Source organism: Anarhichas minor, unplaced genomic scaffold (genome assembly GCF_050575085.1).
Source record: "Anarhichas minor isolate MPS153535 unplaced genomic scaffold, ASM5057508v1 ptg000024l, whole genome shotgun sequence".
Classification (NCBI taxonomy): Eukaryota; Metazoa; Chordata; class Actinopteri; order Perciformes; family Anarhichadidae; genus Anarhichas; species Anarhichas minor.
This window is the reverse complement of record NW_027466470.1, coordinates 2,240,040-2,252,827: the sequence shown is the minus strand read 5'-3', so window position 1 is coordinate 2,252,827 and position 12,788 is coordinate 2,240,040. Positions and strand designations below refer to the sequence as shown.

The 12,788-nt window shown below is 43.1% G+C and overlaps 1 protein-coding gene across 1 annotated transcript in view; it reads right to left on the bottom strand.

Annotated features, from left to right (window-relative positions):
- Positions 1-10,364: 10,364 nt before the first annotated feature.
- Positions 10,365-12,788, bottom strand: part of LOC142956424 (receptor-type tyrosine-protein phosphatase N2-like) — a 165,531-nt gene continuing 163,107 nt past the window's right edge. Inside the window, exons 22-23 of the mRNA XM_076098017.1 lie at positions 12,202-12,275; positions 10,365-10,436 (exon numbers count right to left, since the gene is read on the bottom strand). Of these exons, the coding sequence (XP_075954132.1) occupies positions 10,365-10,436; positions 12,202-12,275 (146 nt within the window). The remainder of the gene's footprint in view (positions 10,437-12,201; positions 12,276-12,788) is intronic.

Below are 12,788 nucleotides of genomic sequence, written 5' to 3'. Positions count from 1 at the left end.
TGGTTTTACACGGGACACAATCATCGGTCTCCTGGGTGAAAGTCCTGTGTTTGTTAGATCCATGCATCACCCTTCACGCCTGCCCGCTGTCAGTGGACTTTCTCGCTTGTTATAATCTTTAATATGCCACGTAACTTGTAATAATGGTCACTCGTTACGTCACTTGCTCTGCAAAAACATTGCCATTCCACATATCTGTGTTTTCCAGAAACGTAAAGCGGCAAAAAATTTTCCTGGTACCCCGTCCTCCACCCTATATGACTCTTCTCAGGGTATAGAAACATCACATTTCTGCATAGTGAACATGAAAAAGTGCACATATTTATTAATATAATATTTTTGCAGAACTTGTATCCGATACAGTCCTTAGGTTTACACAGAAAGAAAAGAACAGACTCTCCCGTGCACAGTGTATTTGATCTAGTTGGCAGTGATCTGTTTGCAGGGAGAGGACGGCTGTCTGCACCACATTCAAGAGGCAGAATAGATTTCTGACAATGCTCACAGTGCCAAGCCTGATTATCAAGCTTGATTGCCACTTCGTCCTAGTTCATGCATTCTCGCTTGGACCAACTAGCAGCATCATTCTGTCATCGATAGCAAAAGGCCATTTTAAGAATCCTCTCTGCAAGTCCATCCACAATATTGATCTCATCCTTTTTAGGACTCTTTTCTGTCCTTGTTTTTTCTTGTGGCTAGCAAACTAGCAATGAAGGAAAGTGATGTCCCCATTCTTATAGTAATAGTTAGACATTGTGGGAAATATGCACATTCACTTCTTGCCAAGAGCAATGAAAATGAAGCCACTACCTCCAAGCCCCTCCAAGCGAACTAATTACCACATTATGTCTGGTTTGTTTAATCCAATTCGTCGATTTACGGGAGGTCATGCACCAGGCTCCAGAAGTTACCGGTTATCTTTCACAGACTTGGATCTGTTGTGTTTTTTTCAGCGCCTACGTTTGGTGTTTCTGAATCCTAGGAAGTCTTGGCTCTCAGTGCTGTGGCAGCAGTCGGGGAGGTCAATAAAACTCAACATTAAAACCTGTGAATGCTGAGCACAGATAGACAGAGCCCCTACTCACTCACCCCTCCTGGGGACTGATTAGCGCTACTGAACTTGTTTCACTCAGCTGTTCCATAATATATGTCCCAGCCTGCGGGAGGGCTGACTGCAGCTTTTAGGCTGCCGCATCACAAGCTGCCATCGTAACTCCAAACAGAATCCAAATCGAGCATCAAATTTACATTAGACTGGAAGACTGCTGGCTCCTTTTATTGGATGTGTGTAAAGATTTGTGTTGATGCTGCGCCCACTGGACGCCGAGGCAGTGTAGTTGTTTTTACTTTGAGGGTTTCTGGTTTTAACTCCAGACTGGAAATCTGAGGCTGCAGAGAGTGAAGAAGAAAACACTTCAATAACTGCCGTGACCCTTCACCTTACAGCCACATGCAGTTCTCAGGTGTCGCCCTGCACTTGATTATTAATCAGAACTTGTGATTTCCCGCTAGCTCTGACTCAGGAAGCCAGACAGTTTCTCAAACCTCAGTTCCTAAATTCAGACACATGCCCAGCACCAAATGTCACACATAGCAGCTAAAGAGACAGATATTCTTCTCAGAGTTTCTAAGAGCAAAACAAAACTAAAAGGAGAGCGGATTTCAACTCCACTTGAATGCTAAAGTTGCTAACATATTAGCCATAACAACTATTTTTTCTGACTCTAAGTGGGTAGAAATCGATTAATGTACATTTCCTGAAAGTAAAAGTAAAGTTTCTTCGATAAAATTCTTCCCAAAGGAACATTTTGAGTTCTATGCTTGCTCTCGATACTCTCTGTGTAAGTACAGTGCTGGAATGGAACAAGCTTAGCTTAGCATAAAGACTGGAAACAGTAGGAAACAGCTAGCCTGGCTCTGTGCCCAGAAAAATGCCCAACTTTACAGCCGAAATAAACGTGTTTACAGCCTGGTACATAAACAGTCTCTATAGCTAAGCTAGCTGTTATTGACGACTGTAAAGGGAGCGCATGTTTGTATAACTCCCCAGTTTAAATGGCATTAAGGCTTAAAGTTCAGCATAATTAAGGGCGCGGCTGCTTTGAGTGACAGGTGGGTGTCGTCTCAGGTCGCTAGCTGCTAGCTCTCCTCTGCTGCGTCATCTCAGCTCCACCGACAATCCACCTCTCTCCCCATTTTTAGAATTAGGCTGCGTCGTCAATGCCAAGATAGTTTCCCCCTGCTTCAAGTCTTTATGCTATGCTAGGCTAACTATATTCTCACAGACATGAGATTCATATCGACTACATCTCTCAGAAAGAACGCAAAGCGTGTCCTAAAATGTTGAACTATTCGTTTTAACAAAGTAGAAAGCAGTTTATTTAAAAGGCAACGTGCACAAAACGTTGCTATGTCTGTAAAACCTGGACTGTAAATAAAATAAAGGTCTCAACCTCGCAGCACATGAAATCAAAATCTTTTTCAGCTGCGATCGTCCTTCACGTCCACCGACACACATCTTATCCATCACAGTCCCATTCTCCTAATTCTCCAACGTGCACATGCAAGTCTGGACCGGCAGACGCACATCATTTGTAATTATGCAAAACAGTCCTTTCTCGTCGCACGGAGGAAAGCAATTTTTCTATGCAAATGGTTGAATTCCCCGTGAGGGCCGCCGTTGGACGCGTGCTTATAAATGTGCTAATGATGAGTGACGGCGGGTGATATTGGGGTCGACGCACGTGCGACACCGATGAAACTGATCAACTAAATGCCAGAAGCGTCCTCACAGCGGGCGAACCGGGCAAAGGGAGATGGCGCCGAGTGGCACGCCGAGAGTCCCAGCCGTGGCCGTTAGTAATCCAATTGGACGAGGCGGTAATGAGGAGAGATCTGACGGGTCATTTAAATTAAATAATTTAGTTTTTCCAGTCTCGTTGAGATGCTGGTTGAAGTGATGATCGTTCAGATCCTGCACAGCGCCACGCAAACACACCTGAACGTTTGATCTTAATTGAGTTGTAAATATGAGCGGAAAATGGGCTCAAATCATTTAAACTGCCCTCATTCACCTTCATTCTGATGATTGCACACCAGTGGAACGACCTCCTGAATGTCACGCTCATCGGTTTACACGAGAGGCAGAAACCTGCAGGCTCGATCATTGGTCTTTGGCTTCCAATGTGATGCAAACTCCCATGATTCTATTTCTTCCCTCACTTATAAGGTTGTAGCAGTAGTTGTTAACCACAGCGCCCACTACCGTGCTGGTGTGCACACGGCCGCAGAAAGGGTGACACACAGATGATGATACAGGGAAGCTAACATCTCATGCACAACGTCACGCATTGTTTACTTAGCTTCTGGGTTGACTTTTACGCAACAAAACTTCGTGGTTAGCTTTCGGAAAAGATCGTGGTTTAATATTAGTAAGCTCGATGCATAGATGGCATCAGTAAAGTTTGGAAGTTGCATAACAAAACCAAGGAAAAGTAAGTCAATGTTGACTTGGTTTAACACGGGTCATGGACAAAGGTCTCCTGGGTGAAAGTCCTGTTTATTTGACTGCCATTAAGCCCTTATGTGACCTTCTAGCAGGTACTCGACCACCAACAGCTCAGCGTCAGACGTCTGCTGCTGCTGAAGGTTCCCAGTTGGGCGATTTCACAGTTTTATTTTGTGAGTTCAGTAAAAACTCAGATAAATAATCCGTGAGTGTGTGTGATTGCTATTCACAGCGAAACGCTGACATTTCAGAGATGATGAGTCATGCTGTCTACAACGGCTTCTATTGATCCCTGAACAGTCACAGAATATCCAACTGTGTGCGTACGTTTCCCCGCAGACTAATGTACGAAAGGGAGACAAAATATCTAAACCGTCGTCGTGAAAACTGCAGACGTCTCTTTTCTTAACAAAACTCCGGCATCCGTCTGTGAGTCCGCAATGAGCCTCTTCGGATTTTATTTCTCGCTGCGAGAATAACAATGGCCCATTAGCAGCCCCGGCAGTGACGCAGCGAAAAGCTACTCCATGGTTGTTGTTTTTTACAAATAGCAGCAGATGATTTTGAACTGCACACACTGACTGCTGACTTTCAGGGAATCTCATTAGCCATCCGGAGAATAACTGACAATATTTCACTGGAGGCGGTGTGGGCACTGAGAGCCACAATGGTATTATCCCTGCATGCTCGGGCATCTTGTTTAGATGTAAAATAAAGTAGACTAATGTGAGTCTCAGAGCATAATGCTGCTGTCTAGGGAGGAAAAAGAGTGAAGGCAATTATGGTTTTTTTTCTTCTCCTTCTTCACTTGTATTGAGAGTTCTCACAGTCATTTATTTGCTGAATGAGTTCCATGACCTCTCAGGCCCTTGAAAACCTGTTAAATCCCCATTGTACTATTTCAAATACGCCTACGTGTCAAAGGGAATATAAACATACACTATTTCCTCATTTCTGAAAACTTCATTTTTTGCAAACCCGTGTACGTGTGAGTTTTTTTTTACCTCAGGCAAATTAAACCACAATAATAAGAAGAAATGAAAAGTTTCCATCTCATCTAACACCCAAACTTTCCTGCATCAATGATCAAAATCCTGCGAAACCATGTAACGGCTCAGTAGAACAGATTGGAGAGTCAAATGTACAACTTGTAAAAAGGATAAAGGGCAGGTTTATATATATATATATATATATATATATATATGTATGTTGATTAGGGAATTGGGAGCAGGTGCAGATGGTTTGAAGGTCAGGTGATGTAGAGAGGCGGAGACACACCGGAGATAACTGCTGCACAAAAGAGATTAGTGACATAAGGGACTAGATGTGAATTAGCATTCTTGCTACATAAGGACAAATGAGGACTAATATCACAAAGTGGCTTTAACCATGACAGCTTGAGCATCAGTTGTAAAAGGTGAGCTGCAGCTCTGCTTAACCAGGTATGGATAGGGGAGGGGGGGGGGGGGGGGGGTATGAAGAAGGTCTGCCTCTTAGGGATCTCCTTGAAATCCCTTGTCCCATTCAGCACAGACACAATGGAATTACCACTAAGTTGTTTGTTCCTCCAACACTTCTTCTATCATGAGCTGTAATGAACCAATCAGCATCTAGGGGCCACTGGGGCTTTTCTTTGCTTGTATGTGATTGAATAAACGTGTAATAAACAGTTGCAGTGACTGGACCAACCCGTTCTCACTCCCAACTCTGTGGCCCTCGGCATCTGAAACCGACGCACCGAGGCACCCTTTAGAGTCTCTAAGAGAAGCACCGGTCTCACAACTAACTACCAACCCCTCCGCATCGTTATTTTAGATGGTCAGTAGAAAGATCGATAGTATAAAGTCTGCATAGGGGAGATGGGATTTGAGGATGGATGGGTCAAACAAACGCAGGACTTTAACCCAGGAGGCCGCTGTGCAAGTCCCATCTGAAACCAAGTAACGTTGAATTATGTTACTTTACTTTTGGTGACAGTTACGCAACAAACACTCGTACAATCACATTTATTTGAACCCAAACCACAACCATGTATCAAGCCTAAAACAAGTAGTAAACCTTCAAACCTATAAATCTACGTTGGAAGTTTATTTTGAAAAAAACTGAAACTGACACGCTGTCCCTGACACGTCTTAAACTGATGCTAGACGGGTAACGAGAGCGTCATAGTTTGAAGCTTAGGGCCACTGACCAAGCGTCGGTATTTGACAGAGTTGGAAGTGAAAATGCGTTGACTGGACACATCGGCATGGAGGTCTATGGAGTACACAGAGCTGCTTGAACATTATTACTGAAAAGAAATGCTCTTGAATCTGAGATCTCCAAACCTCAGACAATAAAACCAGAACTATCTGCATGAATACATTGTAGGGTGTCGTCTCATACTTCCTCACCTCAGCCACTACGAGTCTGTATATAAAACAGTGGAAGGTAGGGTCCGTGTGCGGCTTGGCGTGAAAAATACAACACTTAAGATGCTCTAAATCCACTCATAGGACTCATCATTGAAGAAAGCAGCATCTCGCTGAATCGATTTCCCTACTTCCTACTCTCTATGTCAACACTGCTGGCCAGCCAAACACAAGCTTATGTACAAAGAGCGTTTTATCCACAATCAATACCAAAGCTGATGTTTCACCTGAATAAGCACTCTAGAAATAAAAAAAAGCTATTCATCCACTTGGCTTCATCTAAAAAAGACGCAGGTTGAATAATAATGTCAAGCTGCTGTCGTGCCTACGTCTGAAAAGGAAAATGGACATTTCATTCTGGCCACAGAGCGGCTGAAAGCGGTGATTAGCACCGCAGGTGATCAACCTATTTGACATTTCATGGAGCTGAGCAGGTATCCTCATCCATACGGATTTTAGTCCACAACAATGTATAAAAACTGATCTCAAGGTATCTCATGAATGCTTGCACAACCCTGTGAAGCATTGGTGCGGTGGAAAAAAAGTATTCGGACGGACCTCAATTTCAGCAGATTTCCTGAACTGGGCTAGAAACAACAGCTAGCGTTAGCATCAAATATGGGGTCCGATTAGTTTATCTATTGAGTCGTTAACCCTCAACCATTCTCTGTCTGGACAGGTTTTTGTTGTGTGGAGTGGACATGGGCTCTACAGACAACAGCTGGTTAGTTAGCTTAGCCCCCAAACAAATGGAAACCATGGAAGCAGCAAGCCTGGCACGATGATGTAAATAAATGCAAATAGTTTTCACAAAAGACAAAATTGGTTCATGGCAACGCGGGTATTTCGCAGCGTACCTGGTTGTGCATGGTTGTCAAATTCCTGCAGTGCATTTTCACGTCGCATAGTTTTGAGGCTCTTGCTACTGTGCATGCTGGTTCAATGTCACGGGGAGACTGGAGTAGAATGGAGCCATCTTTTGCTGTTATTAGCAACACCTGCGCTTGAATTCTTTCTGAAGTCAAGAATGTCAACTGTGGAAAAAAAGGCAGACGACAACATGACTGAGGCTGCTGGTAGTCCTCAAATCATGTCGCATTCAAATCACTTCTGCAGCTCCATGGAACATTGAGCCTCTTTTAGCTCATTGTTTTGGTTTCATGGTCTGGAGTCATAAGTGTCAGTTTAGCTTTGTCCAATTTGTAATAGCACGTTGCAACAGAGCATGCAATTAATAAGACACCTATAGCACGGCCTGTTGTGTTTACACTGAAGACAATTTTGAATTTGAACTTATCGAATATTATTTTCTTTTCCCATTAGCTTGAATTTCAAATAGACTGTGCACAGTTTTGTAAGTAAGCTGGAGGAATATGGACCCTTTGCTTTTTGTTTTTCAGCTTTCCTTACATTTCAAAATCTATGAAAGTTTAGATTTTGCATTTATTGTAATTTTTCTGTTGGACCAAACTGTGACCTCGAACCCTTGGTTTGAAAGGTCGTGGATGTAAGTATGACATGGTGAATAAGAGGTGTTCTCACAAAACCATTTACCAGATGATTGTCGAATGAAAATAATTGGGATACGGTGAAAAGTCGAGCTCCACACACCGTCTACTGCAGGATGGCGTTCTGCATCGTGCCCAACCCACTGACGCTGCCGAGTGTTCGGTGCTCTACAAAACAGATGTTTCGACGCCCACCCAGATGGTACGAATGATTGTGTACAATTACGTCCGAAGCACAAGTTTTATAAACTGTGGTAAGACAGAGAGGAAAAAAACAACTCAGGAGTCAGGATTGCATTACAATACTGCATCGACAATTAGACTTTATTCACAATTAGTTTACACCAATAGAACAAAAATATCTTCTGTTGTTTTTTTGTGGTTTATGTACAGAGTGTTAATGCAGCAGACCAGCCGTCTATTGATACTTGATGGAGTGTGTGAAAGATGGAACAGCACTGGGGAATAAGACCTACTGAGAAGTTTAGGCAGCTTCACGTATTACCACATTGTTATAACATACATGACGGCATCTTTAGGCGGAAACATTTCGATCCCACGAGCTGCTATAAGGAGCATTTCCTGCAGCATGTTTCACTCTTGTGACGAAAAATGGGAGTCGATTCCAACAACATGACACCAGCTTGCTGCAGTGTTACATCAGCACGGATACTGCGTCAACTTTCAGCTCGCTTTAACCGCGATCTGCACCGTCCAGAGGTGATAATTCTTGGCTTTTGCACCGTTGAGGTCCTTGGAGCTCGTCGTGCAGTACAATGTAATAATGCTACGAAGTGAACATTTGTTTGTTTGCTCGAAGGGTTTTGCTAAGATCGTCTTGAGGCCACAGGAAAGTAAATCACACTCATCTGCTGAATAAAAAAAGCCATGCACTAGTAGCAGAGTGTATGCAAGTCATGTTATTGGTGATTCAAATAAGATTTGGATCAAATTAAACTGGGTAGAATTGTTGAAAGTAGTGAAACTAAGTTGATTTTACACAAAACTATGAGCTGATTTCCCAAAAGGCATCTTTAGATGATGGATGTGTTCACCGCCCAGCAGGTTAGGAGTGTTTTGCTCAGTTCAATCTTGAGCTCTGTTCATTTCACTCATCCCAAAACCTAATGGTTTTATGAGTAGTAATAGTTCTCTTGGCCCACACACGCAGGGGATTATGGGTAAAACCATCTCTTTGCCCAACACCCAGGGAGTCCTTCCTGTTTGAAAAGCCAAGAAAAACTAAGTGATCTCTGGGTTGCTGCTCCTGTTTGAAAGGTTACTAGAACTGTGCAAAATACAGCCTACTTATGAATAACGGGACTTTTGTTCACAAGCTGATGGAGGCCTTTAACGGAGCGGCGTGAACCTTAAATAAAAGCACCAATGGATAGAGACGGTAGGAGCGATCGCATCTTAAAGCACCACGCTGGTGTTTTTCTCCCCTTAAATGCAAAGAATGTATATTTTTAATTAATGTTGTCGGCTTTCTATAGGCAGCCATTGGCTTCCACTCATTTCCATACAATATGACTCTTTAAACCTTCTACATATAATTAGAGTTTAAATTATTTTCTGCGTGGTCATGAGGTTTTAAGTTGGGTTTGCTCAACATTATATTCTAACAATAATTCATCGACAAAGAGATTTCTATCCTTGACATTTATGAATGGAGATGAATGGCTGCTGAAATATTGTACGTTAAAAAAAGTGAGGAACACGGGAGGATGATTCGGTTAGCGGCGATTTAAAGTACGAGCGGTTTGAAGTAAATGGGCTGAAACATGCAAAAACAATCACGTTCCTTTTTATTTACAACAGAACAAAGATGCTTTTTGGGAAAAACCAGCTGACGAGTGTCACCGCAAACTAGTTTTAAATGCAATACAGGTTCAGCTACTGTACATGTACAAATCATCCATTAATGCTACATAGAAGAACTGCTATTCAGAAGCAAGACTCTCGTCTTTCATCGTGAAAGTACTGGTGGGAAACACTGCGTTTTATAACGGCTTCATTCCAGCGATCGGATCAATAATGTCTCGTTGAACTGATTCGAAGATTCTCACAAAGCTCTGGAGTGAAGGTAACTTCCTGCCGGCCGGTTATTAAAGAGCGCGTGCTCTTCGGTGTTTGGGATTTTAACGAGGCAACAGCACGGCCGACCTTTAGTCCACAGGTCAATCCGCTGGAATGAGGCCGTATTTAAAATGAAGCGTTGCACACACCAGCCTCGGTTCCACGTGGCCGGACACATTTACGAGTCCATCTGCTGCGCTTTCATTAAGGCAGACGTGAGTGTGACTTCACCGACGAGCCACACTCACTGCTCGTCCACCAGAGAGAACGATTCGGGCCGAAGAAACACAATATTGCTTCTACTGGAATAATGAGAATTCACATTGAAAAAAATAAATAAATATATATATATATATATATATCCATGTTATTTCACCTCACATCCAGTACCGGCGTGTGTGTTTTTTCTCTCACAATAAGTGGAAAATTGTAGATGTTTAATAGAGTTGCCACACATTTTGGAAACAACGCCCTATCAGCAGTTTTTAATCACCAACTCTTGAGAAAAATAAATTGACGAGTTGCACCTAACATATCAGAAAGCATGGCTCTAAAAATCAGACACAAACAGTGATACAGACACTCATAACAAAGACCAAGTCAAACAGAAACTATGATAAATATACGACAGAAAAACATTTTCTTTTATCAATCTATGAAAATGTGTTTTTTAAATGAATAACGACCGGACCGACGGAAGAGAAGAGAGACGAAACGAGAGAGGACAAAGAGGAGACGGAAACAAGGAAGCGAACAGAGGCGGGTGTGGAAGAAGGAAAATGATCAAGGACGGTCCTCTAAATGAGGCGGAAGAAGAAGAAGAGGAAGGGGGTCCATCAGAAGGAGGCGCTCCCGCTCCTACTGCGGAAGAGCTTTCAGAATGGCGTTCACCTCCTCCGCGACGGCCGTCAGCGCAAACTCGAATTGATCCTGCAGGAAGACGAAGAAAAAGGAGAAAAAGAGAGGAAGGGAAAAGCAGTGAAACAAAAGTCTGGAAAGCAGAGTGGGTCACAAGCTTGATTTCAGTGACACGTGCAGTCAAGATACGGGCTTTCTTAGGGGCCGGTTTGGGATAAAATAATGTGCATTTATTATGTTTTTCTATTAAGCCAAAAAAATATTCTTATCTGCATTATCTGTCATTTATAACTTCTGCATTACAATGCCTTTACGCTAAACCTAGCAACTTGCCACTTTGAAACCTTCATTGTGAAATATTTAGAAGTCATATTCAGTCGTGTTTGGAACACCTGGATGTTCTTCTTCTACTGCATCACTGCAGGAAGAGGCAGATAAAGGGCTCAAACGACATCTTCCCTCATCAAAAATCGAGGAAATGAAATGCGAGCGCTGAGGCTGGGACTCGTGACCACGAGGGGAATCAATGTGCGAGGAGCACGGCGATGGCGGCGAGGCAGCCGTTTGCTGAGGATTCATGGTTTAATAAAGCCTGGATCGATACCACCGATGTTTCACACACACACACACACACACACACACACACACACACACACACACACACACACACACACACGGTAATTGAAACACACACACACACACACACACACACACACACACACACACACACACACACACACGGTAATTGAAGCTTCCAGCCCGAAGAATGACTCTGGTTGTTTCTCCAGTAAAGCTCTGAGGACGTGTGATTTACAGAATGTGCCTGTCGATTAAATCTTGTGTTCGCGGGAATATCATACCGACCAACCTTTAAAATACGATGAAAAGTGTGTTTAACTTTTGCGGCCTCCTTTTATTCACTCTTCATATACTTAAAAAAAATATCAAAATGAAAAAAAAACCTGCATGGAACTCTATTTCCATTTCAAAAACTTGTAAAACTATGAAGGCGGCCTCAGGACGTCTGACAGTGAAACCCTGGGAGCAGCTTTCAGCACGGATTATCACCCCCCCATTTGAATTCTATACATGTCCCTCTGTGGTCTGAGCAGACACGACTATAATCCCCGTTCAATTACTCTTCAGAAATCGATTGATCTTGCATGATGCGGAGGACTGAGCTCCCCTCCCCCCCTCAAAATATACTCGCAATCTCACAACGGGGCACGAAGAAAAGCAGCCGACGTTAGACGTTCAGATAAAACGAAGCTGATACGGAGCCGTGATTTACTTCAACAACGAATGACAAGATATTGTTTATAACAGGGTGATGTCACAGAGACTTAGATGAGAAGGTCCATATAACTCATTTATGTGCACCGTGGCGCGACAGTGGATTAGCTTAGCTTAGCATAAACACTTCCAATATGCCTATCAACGCTTTTTTAAAGAGTCCGATGAAGCTTTGAGTCAAACGTCCAGAGATCCTTGATAGATCACTTTATGGGCTACATGTGAGATCGCTACCACAAACGTTTCTGGTTTATTTTTTCAGACTAAACAATAAGTTCATCTTTAGCTGTTTGTTTTTGTTTTGTATAATTCTGTTTTAAAACGAACGAACCACGGACAGATTTCTGACCTCTGCTATCATATCAGGTTGAGGACAGTGAATGTGTGAAAATTAACAAACCGAACTCAGCAAGATGTTTGAAATGTAAACGTTAGATTGTTTAAATAAGTTGTGTTTTTTGCAGTGTGTCATATATCGGCCTCCTGGCCACAAACTCCTTTCTGTTCAGATTCATGTGTGTGTGTGTGTGTGTGTGTGTGTTACCTTGGTCTGAACCATTCCCGGCCTCTGATCCCGCAGGTGCTCCAGAGTCGCTGCAATATCAATCTCCTTGGCACCTGTCACACACACACACACACACACACACAAACAGATATAAGAAATGTTGTAGGATTGTGTTCAAAGCGCCACCACGATAATCCAGCTCACATGTGTCAATCTGCTGTTTATACCCACTCCCTTCAGAGCGGCAACAGGCGATTACATTCATACTCTTTTGCACACACACACACACACACAAACACACACACACACACACACACACACACACACACACACACACACACACAGCGAGGTGGTGGTGTTTTGTAGTCGGGATGAAAATAGAAAAGATAAAGAGAGGAAGATAAACTGTTGGAGGGACTCTGAGGGGAATCACAGGCCCACATGTCCGTTGGGTCTTTTTCAAAAGGAAACCGAGCCGATCCTCGTCAGCCTTCTGATAGTCGTCCTGTAGCCTTTGAGCTCGTGAAGGTTGCCCACCAGAGCTCTGTCAGCCCCTGCCAAAATCTGACATGCCAGTTGTGTGTGTGTGTGTGTGTTGGTCTCAGTTTAGTTGCCAGTCAGCCTGT